Genomic DNA, 16,257 nt, shown 5'->3' on the forward strand with positions numbered 1-16,257 from the left:
AAAAGTTCACAAGTCACTTTTAAAAAATGTGCAACTAACTCCCAAATGTTAACATTTATTCTACCCATGAGAACATTCTACTTTCAAGCTTCGCTTCTTCTGTCAATTTTAAGATTGTGAATGTCTCCCCTCTCAGGAGAGGCTTCTTCAGGGTGCAGTTTGAGTCTGAAAGTCAAGCCATGGAGGTCTTAGCACAGGGCCCTGTGGACTTTCATTTTGCCATAGGCTTTCTTGCCAGATGGACACAGGGAATGGATCTAAATGGACTTGTAGGTGGAACTGCAATTACAACTAGATTCCCAGGACTTCTTCCAGAATTTGCTCTGCATGTTAATGAAATTGGGAGATGTATGGGTTTTGTGGTTGGAGATGCTATGATTCCTGATGATGAGGATCGCACAATCTCCATTAGGATGGTGCTCTTCCCATCCTTGGCGAAGAACCCTCCGCAATTTATTTCGCTCCTGACCATTCATGGGGGAGAAATTTTACAGAGGGTTTTCTTCATTGGTCTTCTTGGTCACTGCTTTGTTTGTGGCAGAAAAGGCCATGTTGCTGCAAATTGTACTCGACGCAGGATTTCTCCTGATCAAAGGAAGCAAGCTTCAAAACAAGAGGCACTTCATGCGAATGGGGGATTGGAAGATCATTTGGTATGGAGAAGAAGTGAAGCAGAGAAAGCTAGGAGGAAGGAACGGAAGAAAAGAAGACAACGAGCTAGGAGGACAAAGGCTACAAAGCTTGTGTATAGAAGAAGAGAAAATGTTTCTCCTCTCTCCTCGGATACTACTTCTTCACCAGCTCTTCATGATCCGCCAGTTGATTCTCAAGGCAATGATTTGGATATCAGCAGCAGTTATGAAGGCATAAATTCAGCTTATGAGCGGCATTTTCCTTCTTTGGTAGAAAGTGCTAAGAAGTCTGCTGAGTCTTTGAAGACGCCTAGGAGGTCTTCAAGACTTAACCCCCATATCTAGCCTTGATTTGAGGCAATCTTGTATCTTAGATTGCCCTAGGATTTTATCTTTTGGTGATACCATTTATGGTGTTCTCTATGTATTATTCTGATGTAATTCTACCTTGGGGTCCGTGCCCTTGAGGTGATTTTAATAGAAAGATTTTCTCTTTTGGGAAAAAATTAAAAAAAAAATTTAGTAAATAAATTAATTATTTACAAGACTAACATTGTTACATTGAGCCCCGCTGAGATGAAGCAGAGACCTCCATCTGCGACTGCTATTGCAAGAAGGCGAAGAAGAGGGAAATCTACTTGATTCAAGAACTCCTTAGCTGGGAGGCCCGAGCAAGCAACAAGAGGGGAAACAGAAAAAAAAGAAAAAACGGGGGAAAGGGTGGGGCGGGGGCACAGCAGGAGCAGAGAGGTGTGTGCAGGGAAGGAGGCGAAGGGGGCAGCAGCAGTGAGCTCTAACTCGGATTGTCCACTTACATTAATTTTCATTGTGTTTGTTAAGACAGTTTAAGCATCTTGATGACACTAGTCGTGGTCTTTAGTCGGACAACACTTGAACACCCAAGAGCATATGTGCTTTTTCCCCATACACGCACATGCGAATTCTTTTTTTGTATGTCAAGCGTTTCTTATGGGATGATACACGTGCACTTAAGTATTTTTCATGCTTCAATGGTACTGCTGTCATTTGGAGGTCTACATCCATGTATAGGCAATAATAGGAGCATCATATATTGTGCATAACTTTGGTTCTTCTTTGTTGATTTGGATCATAAATTGTGCATGACTTTGGTTGCTATCTATTTCGGCAGAAAACATTACTTTGATTAAACTGATTGGGCTTGCGACGGTTTTACAGGTGTATGTTCCCGAAGCTAGTTGTTTATCCACAACGATTGCTTACAGTATGCAATCAGAAAACAGCAGCTTTGTCAAAAGAGAGAAGTGTGTTTCAGATGGAACACACAATGCTGAGCTTAACTTGCAGATGTCCTGGCTTGACAACGGAGATGAAGTCTTGAAAAAACTAGACAGTTTAGATAGGTGGATGCAGAGAGAGCTCCCTGTCGAGAATAAAACAAGCCCTCTAGCACCATCACCCAATTCTTCTTCTGTCCTAGGGTCTCCAATGTACGAGGACAAAACTTCTCTACAAGACCGAGCTCAACCTAGATTGCAATCTCCACTAACTGAGGAGATGACTCCGTCTTTCAAGCAACAGCTGTTTTTTGAGATAACAGATTACTCACCAACCTGGAGCTTTGCATCAGAAGCTGCTAAGGTATTCTTTTTGCCCTAATATCCCATGGGCAAAACTTGCATAACAATATTGACCTTGCACCTCTACTGCAGGTGATTATAACAGGCCATTTTAATGGGGATGTGACGGATTTTGATAAGATAGACTGGTACTGCATTTATGGTGACAAAGAAGTTCGCGCAGAGGTGGTTCAATTAGGTGTCCTTAGATTTGTGACACCTAAGAATGTCGCTCCAGGCAAAATCTCATTTCACATTACTGATGGCACCAAGCAACCTTGCAGTGATGTTATACCTTTTGAGCTGAAAGAGGATATACAGACTCAAAAGCAATCAACTGATGCAGGGTTGGACAAAGCCTATGAAGATACAAGGCTACAATGCAAATTGGCACACTTACTGCTAGACAGTATTGATCATAGCAAAACGAAACCTCAGAAAGAACTTGCATCCATGCCTTCAGAAGCCATACATCTCACAGATGCCGTAGAGCAAGAATGGGTTCATCTTGATAATTTATTGGACAAGCGGTCTATTGATGTGCCTGAGGTCAAAGACCTACTTCTGCAACTAATTCTTAAGAGCATGATGATCGACTTAATAGTTAAAAGACCTTCATCAGACAGAAAAAGCTGGCGATGTTTCAATTCTTCAGGACAAAATGCCCTGCATTTAGCATCTGCTCTCGGTTATGAGTGGGTGTTGAACATTCTAAAGGTCTCTGGAATGAGCATTGATTTCCGAGACAAGCAGGGCTGGACTGCTCTACACTGGGCTGCATATTATGGAAGGTAAAATCTTTATACCAAATTGGTAATGAGATATGGAATCCTTCTTATTCATTGCATCACTTCTAGTGCAAAAGAAAATCTTGTTCTCCTTTGTAGCCTCTTGGAATTCCATTTTCATGTTTCCATCGTGTTTGTGCAGCTTCTCTGCCAGAATATAATATCTATGCAGTCATCGTCGTGACAGAGAGAGCTAAGTGTATGGTGCTTGTATTTTGTAGTAGAGTGCATGCAGAGCAGCCATAGGGGGCAATCTCCTTCTCATCAGCACTGTTTAGTTTAGGACTGTGGATAGACCAACTCGATCAAAGAAGACTTGATCACCTCATGACCCCTTTCAGAGATGGAAAGATGAAGTGTAGGAGTTATGGATATTCGTAGGCATCGTATACTTCATAGTAGGTTTAAACTTCCACACCGATGACTTGACGGCTTTGTGTAGTGAATGTGTATTGTGGTTGGGCATGCTTGTATACTATGTGTTTTTGTTGTTACAATATGTTTATGTTCTTCTAAATTTAGGATCTTTGTATCAAACCTTCTGGATGCAGAGAAAGCATGGTAGCAGCTTTGCTTGTAGCAGGTGCAAGGCCAGGAACAATTTCTGATCCGACACCTGAAAACAAGGCAGGATGTACTCCAGCAGATGTTGCTGCATCTGCGGGTCATGATGGTCTGGCTGGTTACTTGTCTGAACAGGATTTGGTATCTCATCTCAGAACTTTAACGCTTGCTGAGACGGATCGGGACAAAGAGTCTGCAAATGATGAAGGACATCGGGTTGTTGAATACTTAAGGAGGAGTATGAGTTTACGAAGGAGCATAAAAACAGTTGAGGATGAGCTTGCACTGGAGGATTCCCTATCAGCCATAGGCAATGCAACCATCTCTTCAGCAAGGATACATGCAGCTTTCAAAGAGTATTTTATGAGGGAGCGCTTGCATGCTATTGAAGAGGAAGACGAATATGGTATTTCAGTGGAAGAACAAATAGCTGTTCAGAAAATTCAGAGAGCTTACAGAAATCATCGTGAACGGAAGAAGAAGGAAAGTGCAGCCTTGCAGATTCAGAATCGATTTCGTGTTTGGAAAACTAGGAAAAATTACCTCAGCTTGCGGCAGAATGTCATCAAAATCCAGGTAGACTTGCAGCTTGCTGGACTTCTTAAGCCAGAAGTTGATTTATACTTTCATAATTATTACTCTATTGGCATTTTGAAGCGTTTTATCAAGATTAAGGTTGAAGAATCATGTAATCCATAAGGAATCTATTTGTGTTTGCTTCCTTCTTTAATTTGTCTCTAGGTATGTACTGAGCATCAGGTCTGTCTACCATTATCTAGCACCTACATGATTTATGCAGAATTGTTCTTCATTCTTCCTTTTAGAAATGATTCTTCAACCTTAATCTCAATTCGAAGCATTTTATTGAGATTAAGGTTGAAGAATCATGTAATCCATAAGGAATCTATTTGTGATTGCTACCTTCTTTATTTTGTCTCTAGGTATGTACTGAGCATCATGTCTGTCTACTATTATCTAGCACCACATGACGTATGCAGAATTGTTCTTCATTCTTCTCCTTTTAAAAGAAGCATTTTATTGAGATTAAGGTTGAAGAATCATGTAATCCATTAAGGAATCTATTTGTGTTTGCTACCTTCTTTAATTTGTCTCTAGGTATATACTGAGCATCATGTCTGTCTACTATTATCTAGCACCTACATGACTTATGCAGAATTCTTCTTCATTATTCGCCTTTTAAAAGAAGCATTTTATTGAGATTAAGGTTGAAGAATCATGTAATTTATAAGGAATCTATTTGTGTTTGCTACCTTCTTTAATTTGTCTCTAGGTATGTACTGAGCATCATGTCTATCTACTATAATCTAGCACCTACATGACTTATGCAGAATTGCTCTTCATTCTTCCCCTTTTAAAAGAAGCATTTTATTAAGATTAAGGTTGAAGAATCATGTAATCCATAAGGAATCTACCTGTGTTTGCTACCTTCTTTAATTTGTCTCTAGGTATGTACTGAGAATCATGTCTGTCTACTATTATCTAGCACCTACATGACTTATGCAGAATTGTTCTTCATTCTTCCCTTTTAAAAATGATTCTGAAAAGTCTTTTCCCTTTGTTAGGCATACTACCGAATGCACAGGGCGCGAAAGCACTACCACAAGATTATCTGGTCGGTTGGAGTCCTGGAAAAAGCAATATTGCGATGGAGGCAAAGGCGTAAAGGGCTTCGAGGCTACCAGCCAGAAGTACCCGTCAGTGTTGAAAGCAAAGATGGCAGTGATTTTCTTCAAATTGGCAGAAAGCAAGCTGAGGATGCCCTGGATAGAGCAGTGCTTTTGGTTCAATCCATGGTTAGGTCAAAGCTTGCAAGACAGCAGTATAGGCGAATGAAAGAGATCTTTGACCAGACTAAGGTATGTCTGTCTGACTAACAACTTAGTGGACTAAAATGTTGATAGACAAACCACGATATGTATCCTGGGCTGGCAAGAAGTAATCTGCCAGTATCCTATTCAATGGTCATTCATGATATTGAATCAGAGTTTTCCTTATTCTAGTGTGACCTCCTTTGTGAGTTATTTTTCACGTCCTATTGTTTTCGCTTTTACTTGTCATTGTGTTTGTCGCATTTGCTTCAAATTGTGGCAATTCCCTTTACTTCTCTGTCATCCTTGTTTTCTCATGTAGACCTTAAATTTCTTGTTTTCTAGTCTTTCTTTTGTGTAGCATTCTCATCAAATCTGTTGCCTTCCATGTTTCCAGGCTAGCTCGTCTGGTTTGCAATCAATCGATCAAGTTATGAGGGAAGGGGATGGAGGATGATCAAGCAAGCCTTCTGGTTTGAACTTTGTATAGCATCCAAGTGGTTTGTTTGATATGTCACAAAAGCAGCAAAGAAGTATTTGGTTCTGCTGTCAGCATTTTGGCACTGCTGAATGAAGACGTACAACAAAGGAGTTCCTACAGTGTGTTTTGCTTCAGAGCCCAGGACACAACCTTTCAAAGAAAGGTTTTGCACTGTGTGATCACCCATACAATGGTGGTGTCATAAGTTCATTTGGCAGCTAAAAGTGGGGTGTCAATCAAGATGGTGAAATCATGCCGGCTAACTTGGAGGAAAATGTCGCTGTAGTTCTGGTGGCATAAACATGGTGGTGAGGGAAATCTGATTGGAGACAGACGGCAGTTAGTCAAAATGTGCTGGTTTTGTATCATGCAAGTTGTCTGTATTTGTCAATCATTGTATACTATGTTTTCCAAGGGCACAATTTGTACGTTTCACTTGTGTGTGTATGTGTGGGTGGGGTTATCATTTACTATCCAAGCCTTTATCAACCTTTAATCTAAAACATGACAATGTAAGAACACAAATAAATGAAAATATTGAGTATCAGATCATGGAATTATTTTTAACAATGGATCAGGGTTAGCAAGATCAGGGTAATTGGAGTGGGTAATTGGGCTCTGTCTGCCACCCTTTATAAAAAAATCACTCAGTTACAACTGAGTCTCATTTTCACAACTTGGAGTACATCGCACAACTCGAATATTTTAAAGAAGTGATCACTTTAGAATGAAAACCTAATAAGTCATGAATCTTAAGTATGATCACAAAGCTCATTTTAAGAGAACATTGCAGATTTTGAGTAAGCACAAAACTTCTTCTCATGGTAAGCAAATTCAGAGGGGAATACAAAGTCCTATACACTCTAGTTTATCCAAAGTACGACTCAAGGCTATCGTTAAACAACTCTCCAATAAAAGTGAGCAAAAGTATCCATAGCCGTAAGTTAAGGTCTGAACCAAATAGAGATGATTGTGATAGTGAAAGTCACTAAACCAAAGCCAAATTTTTGCACAAGAACTACCTTCAGATGGCAACATAGAATAGGTGAGGGTGGCCTAAAGAATGAACTTTCAAGGCACACTAATAGTTTATCACAATTGAGTCTGTAATCAAAAGCTCAAGGCATTTGGAAATGATGTCGTTGGAGAATCATAACACCAGTAAACATCTAGGCTAGGGTGTCGGCATTGGAAGGAATAGGACCAAGGTAGCAAGGTGTGCATATAAGAGAGTGGAGAACTAGTCCTAACTAATCTCAATAAAAGGCGCACATAGCACTAAACCTGGTCGCTTGGAAGTAGTTAACCAAGTTAACCAATAAGGAGCTGTATGGCTTTAAATGTGGAATAGCCATTTATGCATGCCATACTATAGAAGCCTCTTACAAGGGTATTATGTGTTCTTGTAAGCAGTGGAGAGCGTGCTCGACAAGTCAACAGCTACCAAAATATTCATTGTGATGAACAACAAAAATTGCACAAATTCAGTATGAGTATAACATCCTACTTGTATTGTAGAAGACATCTCCATTACTAATTATCCAATAAGTTGGGTGCATGATTGGAGTAAGGGTATTCTTTTGGAGGATGGGAAGTAATGTATATAAAGGAGAGGGAAAACGTAGCTAAGGAAGGAGAGAACATGTATAGTGATTCATATGCCTTGTGTGAGCTAGAATAGTGAAGTTAGTAAAACTAATAATAGACTATTAGCCATATATTGAAAGGGAGAATTGGAGTACAAGAGGGTTGCATTTAATGATGGACAACTCCCGAGGGTAAGAGAATTTAAACTTACTTACAAAATAGGATTTACAATAAAGAAAAATGCTACTCATACAAATTGTGTGTGGTTGGTTTAAATAGATTACTTAAAGCACAAAAGAACAACATGTTCAAAAGATAGCTAGTCCCAAACAGCAGAACAGTATTTGTACAAAGTTATTTTTGCATTTGAATCTTTTCTATACAATTTAGAGTATCTCAACAGTGTTTCTTTCACAATTTGACTTCATCATTTTTCTTATCTCTTGAAGGTTTATAATCCATAAGAAATCCAAGTTTTATGAGAAGGTCAGACGAAGTAAGTATTGGTTAAGGTTAGAGAACGACATCCATATGTACACATACATGTGTGTGTGTGTGTGTGTGTGTGTGTGTGTGTGTGTGTGTGTGTGTGTGCGCGCGCGCGCGCATGCCCTTTCTCAAGCAACATACTCAATGAAGTAGTAGGCCCATTAAGTATGGCCCCTGTTCCTTATCCATGTGATAAGTATATAAGTAAAGCCCGTCATTAAGCTAGTGGTTGTCTTTAAAAACAACCTTAGTGAGTGTTTCCCTTAGTGTCTCCAAAAACTTGTGTAAGAACCATTGTGTTCCAATAGAAGTTTTAAGGCCTTCCGAGACAGTATTGAACAATGTTTCTATGAACATTGTACTCCACTAGGAGTTTTAAGGCTTGTGAACCAATGCTAGACCATGTTTCTATGAGCATTTTGCTCTAGTAGGTTGTCCATATAAATGTAGAGAACAGTATTTGCATTAAATAAATTATGTATTCGAATCATGTTTTTGCACAATTTAGTTAAAATGAGGAATCACTCCCATTATCATATAAGTCAAAACAAGAAGTGAGTTTGTAGATGAACTAGGTCTTCATTGTCAAGGTCGAGTGCTGCAACAAACCTTTAAGCAAGGATAGTACTCTCACCTCCGTCATATAAAGACCAAAATATATTTTTTTTAATATATATACGTAGCACAAGTGTCAAAGAGCCTATCATTTGTTATATATGTCTAAACTAAAAAATCATTAGAAGTCTTGTATAATACAAACTTAAGTACTTTGGAATTTAACTAGAAAGTTTTTGTCAAAATAATGCGTTTTGAACACACATCCTTAGAGTATCCAAAGAGTGTTTCCTTCATAGTCTAAGTTCATCGTTTTCCTTATCTATTAAAGGTTTATGAGCCAAAGACCCACAAGAAGTTTGAGCTTTATGAGAAGGTCAGATGAGTTAAGTATTAGAATGACAACTATATGTACAAGTGTAAGTGTGTGTGTGTGTGTGTGTGTGTGTGTGTGTGTGTGTGTGTGCGCCCCTCTTTAGGTACCATATTCAATGCGGTAGTAGGCCCATTGAGTATGGGCCCGTTACCTCATCAATGTAATGGTAGCTATTGTGCCATGACATGATAGTAGCAAAATAAACAAAAAAACATGTACATCAATACTATTACCAATAAAGCCAGGACTCCAAAAGACAAGCTAAATTCTTCCTTTTTTGTCTTCAATTTGTGTTGTTGTTGTCTTGTACATTACTGTTGTTGTTGCCTAATACCATTTCTACATACCAAAGTGTAATGGCACTTGGGTTTTTGTCAAAATCTAATATCTACCTATCTCAAATGATTTTCTCATAATGAACTAATCATTTAATGCGGAAAAATGAATGGGAGCAAGAGTTAGAATATAGATATGTGCTTTTGGGTCTATCTTAGCACGGGATCAAAAGGAGAGAAGGCTACATCTCATTAAGGGTCCAAAAGGGAGATGGTCTACCAAAGAGCAATGAGCAGGTAATGGAGCTTAAAAGACTTTAGGGTTAGCTTCATTAAAAACCTCCAAAGGTTAGTGTTAAAAGTCCTTAGACCTAGGACCTTTAGGTACTTTAGACCTTAGGCAAGCGAGGCCTCTACTGAGGTGCTTGAGCTGTTTGTTGTGCTTGAGCTGACTAAGGTGCTTGTCGTGCTTAATGACTAAGGTGCTTGTGGTGTGCAAGTCAAAGATGATCCCTACAAAGGAAGGGGTGAGCCTAAAGGTGGGGGCATGGGAGAGAACACACACACACACACACACACACACACACACACACACACACACACACACACACACACACACACACACAAGGCAAGCCAAGACTCAAGAGGCATTAAGGACACATGTCAAGCACCTACACATGTTGCCCTCATGCTGTGCCTAAAGCCTATTGGATGGCCTTTAGGGAGGTCCAATGAGAATTTAGATACAATTAATTAATTAATTAAGCTCTCTCTCTCTCTCAAAGGGGGAAAGAAGGACACTTGTCCAAATGCTACCTCTATTGCTTGAAATGACCATAGCTTGTGATTGGCCAGGCTTGGCAAGGGTCAATAGGGATCAAGCTAAAGTAGAGAGAGAGAGAGAGAGAGAGAGAGAGAGAGAGAGAGAGAGAGGTTGACCTAGGCAAGGAAGAGATCTCATTTTTGCTCATTCTCACACACACACTCACACATTCTCTCATTGTGTTGAGGAAGAACTCCATCTCCTTCTCTAAGCTTGAGAAGTAGAGAGCCTACACCAACACCTCTTGGCTATGAAATGCAAATCCAACTAAGAGTCAAGCTTCAATGGCATGCTCATCTTCTCCACCATCTATATTTCTATGCTAAGCTAATCTCAAAGAGTAATCTATGGTGAGGAAAGTACTTCTTTCTCATATGCTTCTTCTTCTTCCTCTTTTCTTCCCACACTTCCTGCTAGCTCTCTCCACCTTTGAAGGTGTTTGAGGTCTTGGGATTTAGGCCGGGGACAAGTTAATTCTTTTGCAAGTTAGTTATGCATAATATTGGTGCATGAATCTTACCATCTTCATGGCATTAACAAGGTCTCAAAGAACACAAAGTACGTATTTACCAAGTCTCTCTTCAAGGGAGAATCTATAATATAAAAGCCTTTTCGAGGGGGAACCGGCTCCAAGTAAATTCAGTCCTCAATTGTTGTCAATTTTTCTAATTCGCTCTCTCTTTTGCAAGTATTTTTTTATGCCAAGCTAACTAGGTATAATGTTCATTTTGCTACTTTTAATCAAGTACTCTCCTTATGCTCTTTAAGAATTCTCTTAAGGAAATGCTCACTATTATTACTTAAATTCCGCTACAGTCAATGTTATTAGCCATATTCCATTACGTTGGTATTAGAGCTATTGGTTTCTCTTTTCTTGCTTACCAAGAGAGGTCCTTAGGTTGTCCATAAAAGGTTGGACATGTTCATTGCAAGAGGGTAAGTGGGACAGAGATTTATTATCCCTGTTGGAATGAACTTAGTTCGAGGTACACCGTTGGGAACTATAGACTTAATAATGGAGTCTTTCGGGGCTTGCCTTTGGCTTAACCATTATTGAGCTACTAGCAAGTTCAATGGGAACCATAATCAACCGAGCACTGTTAGACCCTCTCCACTACTCTTTGCAATCAACAATCTCTAAGCCATGGGGTGTGGCAGATTGAGAGCTAATTTTCAAAAGAAGAGTAGCAACTAAAGTTTTGAAGTTGCCAAAGCACAAAGGAGCATAGATATAAATTTAGTTAGCATGGCTGACAATAATAAAGAGAGTAAAATGAATATTGACAACTTTGATTTTTCACATGAAGGTGCTACTAATGATGCCCCCATGTTTTTGAACTATCTTGTTACTAGGTTGCAACAAGCTATGGGCAACCCTACTTTGCAAGCCGAAGCTAACCAGCAATTTTGCACTCATGGGATTCTCCAAGAGCTTAGGAAGCCTTTTGTAGAGATTTCCAAAAGAAGACTCTCTCTGGTGAGAGAAGAGGAAGAACCCTATAAAATAGAAAGAAGTGAATCTCCAAATTCTTCGAAAGATGTGGCTCCGTGAAGACTGTGGTCTTGACGATCCCTAACTCCTCTCAAGAGGAAAAGATTGTCATATAGTCCTTCTCCTCGTGATTTTTAGAGGGAAGCGAGGAATCAAAAGAAGGAAAAGGCGAGAAAGGGGTCACCCTCTTCTCCATCTTCACCATCTTCCTTCTCTTCAGATGAAAGCAACGGTTTTTCTCTTAAAGAATACAAGAGGAGAGGACATCGCAAATTCGATACTGGTTGGAAAAGGTCCTACGAGCTTAAGAAGTTCAAGGAGGGAAGAAAGAGCGTCTCTTTTCTCACGTAGGATGGCACATTTGGTGCTACAGCCAAAGTTTTGACCTTCATCCAATAATTTGATGTTGCCTTCGAAGATGAGGGCTTCATGGAGTTTTCTAAGCTACGTCATGTAGGTATGCATTTTCAAAAGTATGCCCAAAAATGGTGGGCTATTCTACAAGGTAAAGACATGGAAAACTCTGTGAGTTTCCATAATGAAGCACTTTCTTGCAAGCGATGCCAAAGACAAAGTGCTTACCACATGGCGAAGTTTGAAACTATCTCCCAATGAGTCTATCCACAAGTATGTGGACAAGTTTTGGGATTTATGTCTCAATGCTACAGTCTACCAAAGGATAGACTTTGCCGAACAAAAACAACAATTTTGTGCAAGACTACGTGAAGATATGGCCGAGTATGTCAACTCTCAAAGGCCTAGGACCATCACTAAAGTGATTCACCATACTACGGTCGCTTCACGAATGAGTTTCCAACAAGGGGCTAAAAGGAATTTTAAGCCCATGGAAACTAAAGACTGAAATGAACCTAGAGGAAAGAACAATGCTCAAAATTCTTCCCAAAGCAATACTAGCAACAACAACAACAACGAGACCAAGGAGAAAGGAGTTTACAAAGGTAAAAATAAACTCACTCGTGAAGAGTTAGAGGCTTTTTGCAAAGACCATAAATGTTTCAAGTGTGGGGATCAAGGACATGGCTATCGTTCTTTCCTCAAAAAAATTCACACAATGAGACTCCTAGAGCTTTCATGGTCGAAGCTCCAAAAGAGGATACTCATTGCAAAGGATCATCCCTTTCCTATGCTTGGGGAAAGGTGAGGGAGCATGATGTCTTTATCCTTTTTGACCTTGGCTCTACTCACAACTTTATTTCAACGGAGTTGGCCACTAAGTTAGGCATACAAGCTTTTGAGATGCGAAACACTGTGACTGCCAATGGGGCTTTCAAGGGACAACAAGCCTCCATTGGAAATTGAGGCTTCATGTCCAAACCTACGTTGACAAAAGAGGACTTTTTCATCTCCCCTCTCCAACATGAAGATGTTATGTTAGGGGCACCATGGTTCAACCGCATGGCCGCCAATTTGAAGTTCCCTAAAAGGAGAATTTATTTCAACTACAGGGAAAAGAACATGTACATATATGCTAATGAATCAGGTCACACTATACCCCTTGTAAATATGCTTCCTTTTGATAAGTCAATGAAAAGCTCAGTTTTCACGTGCATGATTTTTGTTAAAGAGTCCATAAATGATCCTAATGTTTTATCCAATGGAAATGGGGTAAGAATAAAGAGGAATTAGAGTTATATAATTTTCTAAATAGATTCCAAGATGTTTTTATTGATGACATTTCCTGAAGAGTTACCTCCAAAACGAGGGGATGATCACCATTAAATAGAGCTTCTACTTGGGAGCTCATCGCCTAATAAGCCTCCTTATCAAGTTTCCCAAGATCAAGAAGAGGAGATTATGAGGCAAGGACATGAACTGGTGGGTAAGGGGATGGTAAGGCCTAGCTCCTCTCCCTTTTGTTCACCAGTCCTAGTGCAAAAGAAAAACGGCACATACCATATGTGTATTGACTATAAAGTACTAAATAAGATTACTATCAAGAATAGATTTCCCTTACCCGCAGGTGGAAGATCTGTTTGATAAGCTACAAAGCTCTACCCATTTCAGTAGGATTGACCATAAAAGTGGCTACCATCAAATAAGGATAGTCAATGAAGACATTGTAAAGACCGCATTTTGTACAACATTTGGTCTTTATGAATACCTTGTCATGCCTTTTGGCTTGACAAATGATCCGGCCACATTAAATCCTTAATGGAGAAAAAATTTAGGCCCTACCGCAAGTTCATTGGAGTATTCTTTGATGATATCATCATCTACTCCAATTCTCTCGAGGAGCATAAGCAACATCTCTAGGTAATCTTTCAACCTTTGAGGGAGAATAAGCTTTTCATTAATCAAAAGAAGAGTGGATTTTTCCTTCAAGATATTCAATACTTAGGTCACATTATCTCTCAAGATGGTATCGTATGGATCCAACAAGTTAGAGGTAATTAAAGGATGGCCTAACCCAAAGAATCTACTTGAGCTACGATGCTTTATTGGTATGTGTGCATACTATAGACGCTTCATTGAAAATTTCTCGCAAATAGTAGGACCATTACATGACTTGATGAAATGAACGTTAAGTATACATGGATTGCAAAAGACAAAATGCTTTTGAGAAGCTTACCTCTTGACCTGTGCTTATACTATCGAATCTCTCAAAACCATTTGAGGTCTAATGTGATGCTTGTGGAGATTGCCTTGGAGTAGTCTTGCTTCAACAAGGGCATGCCATAGCACATGAGAATTGAAGACTCAACTCCAATGAGCGAGGTGTTGGGCATATTTTAAAAGGAGCTACTAGCTGCTCTACATGCCCTTGACACATGGAAGAATTATCTTTTGGGGGCTCCATTCGTCCTACGAATGGATCACCAAAGTCTTAAGTACTTCATGACGCAAACCAAGCTTTCCGACAAACAAATGAGGTCGAAAAATTTTCTTTCCACATTTAATTTTCATGTTGCTGGCAAGCACAATCAAGTGGCCGATGCACTATGACGACGGCCAAGAGTAAATGCAATGTCTATAGCTACTCACAATGATCTATCTTCTATGATAGATAAGTATGTTGTTGATCCTGATTTTGAGGATATTATTTCAGCTCTTGCCTTAGGGAAGAAAGAAGAACCGTTCACCTCGCAGGATGATTATCTTCTCCATGCAATAGGCTATGTGTTGCTAACTCCCTTCGTCAAAAATTAATGTATGAATCTCATGCTCCTCCCTATGTGGGGCATCGAGGAATTCAACCTACACTTTGAGGAGAAGAGACGTATTTCTATTGGCCTACCATGAAAACAGACATACAAGAGTATGTTTCAAAATGCATGGTATGTCAAAAGACAAAGTATGATAGAGGGAAGCAACATGGATCACTCCAACCATTGTCAATTTCTAATTCACCATGGGAGAGTATATCCATGGATTTTATCTTTGGATTACCCAAGTTTATCCATGGGAATAGGGGAATATGGACAATAGTCGAAAGGTTTAGCAAACAAGCACATTTTATACCTATCAAAAAGACTATTAAGGCACATCAAACGGCAACTCTCTTTATATCTCAGATTTTTAAGTACCATGGCTTGCCAACATCAATAGTGTTGAAAAGAGATCTCCAAATGACCAGTAATTTTTGAAGGAGTCTCTTTGAAAATCTAGGTACAAGGCTAAATTTCTTCTTGGCCTATCATCCACAAACGGATGGCCAAAGTGAAATAGCTCACCTTATGATTCTATATCTACTCAAGACCTATGTTCAGGAAGTAGATCAACGCTCACAATGGAAGAAGTACCTACCCCTTATAGAGTATGCGTAGAATAACACTGTCCATACTACTACAGGGAAGATCTTTGCTGCTGATGAGTATAGCCGAGACCTACAAAAATATTTTCAAAAGACTAAGGAGGCTATATCCATCTCACAACAAAGGAAAAAATTTGTTTCTAACAAGCACAAAAGGGCCTTAACTTTCAAGAAAAATGATTGGGTCCTACTCAAGTTTTCCAAGGCTCGATTGAGGCAAACTACGGGCAAAAATCTTACGGGCCACCAAAAGTATTATGCTAAGCTAGCAAAAAGATACTATGGACCTTTTCAAATCCTAAATCCAATCAACGAGATGGACTATCAACTAGATTTTCCCAATCATTGGCTCATACACAATGCTTTTCATGTGAGCCTACTTAAGCCTTACAAAGGAGAGCCACCAAGAGAACCAATAATTGAGGACCCACCCAAGATCGAAGATCAAAAAGAGGTGCTTCAGTCCAAATCCATCCTTCAATATGAAGACAAGGTACTAAGAAATGGTAACATTATCCGATGGTATCTTATTAACTTCAAAAGTTATCCTTTTGAAGATGCTAGATGGATGCAAAAGATACACAGCTTAAGGACGGTATGAACCTTGTCAATGCTTACAATGCTACACTAGAGTAAGCAATTGTACTTTTTTTTTTCAAAATGAACAATGTTTTTGTCTTATAAGACTAGTTCTCTTTTTATTGTGCACAAATTTAAGTATTATGCATGCTTAGAAATCATGTTTGTGAGGACGACATCTCCCAAACACCAAGTAGAATTTTTCACTCTACTTTGGGAGTATGATATGGACTAAAGAGCAGACATGCTTGTGGCAGCTAAGTCTCCCAAGTACCAAATGGATTAGTCATCCATTTTGGAATGATGTCGTAAGGTAAAAAGGGATCATCTACCCGCTAAGAAACATAGACTAATGACCAAGGCTTTATCTTCTCTACCTCATAGTCGAGGACGACTATGGAGTTCAAGAGAGAGGTA

The 16,257-nt window shown here is 39.4% G+C and overlaps 1 protein-coding gene across 1 annotated transcript in view; it reads left to right on the forward strand.

The window, feature by feature from the left end:
- LOC147447948 (calmodulin-binding transcription activator 5-like) overlaps window positions 1-6,449 on the forward strand; it is an 85,498-nt gene extending 79,049 nt beyond the window's left edge. Inside the window, exons 8-12 of the mRNA XM_086523848.1 lie at window positions 1,830-2,252; window positions 2,324-3,021; window positions 3,570-4,158; window positions 5,166-5,459; window positions 5,809-6,449. Coding sequence (XP_086379974.1) covers window positions 1,830-2,252; window positions 2,324-3,021; window positions 3,570-4,158; window positions 5,166-5,459; window positions 5,809-5,868 — 2,064 coding nt within the window. The 3' untranslated portion in view covers window positions 5,869-6,449. The remainder of the gene's footprint in view (window positions 1-1,829; window positions 2,253-2,323; window positions 3,022-3,569; window positions 4,159-5,165; window positions 5,460-5,808) is intronic.
- The last annotated feature ends 9,808 nt before the right edge of the window (window positions 6,450-16,257 follow it).

The sequence above is a fragment of the Adiantum capillus-veneris genome, chromosome 11, assembly GCF_014529385.1.
Source record: "Adiantum capillus-veneris isolate H3 chromosome 11, ASM1452938v2, whole genome shotgun sequence".
NCBI classification, from domain to species: Eukaryota; Viridiplantae; Streptophyta; class Polypodiopsida; order Polypodiales; family Pteridaceae; genus Adiantum; species Adiantum capillus-veneris.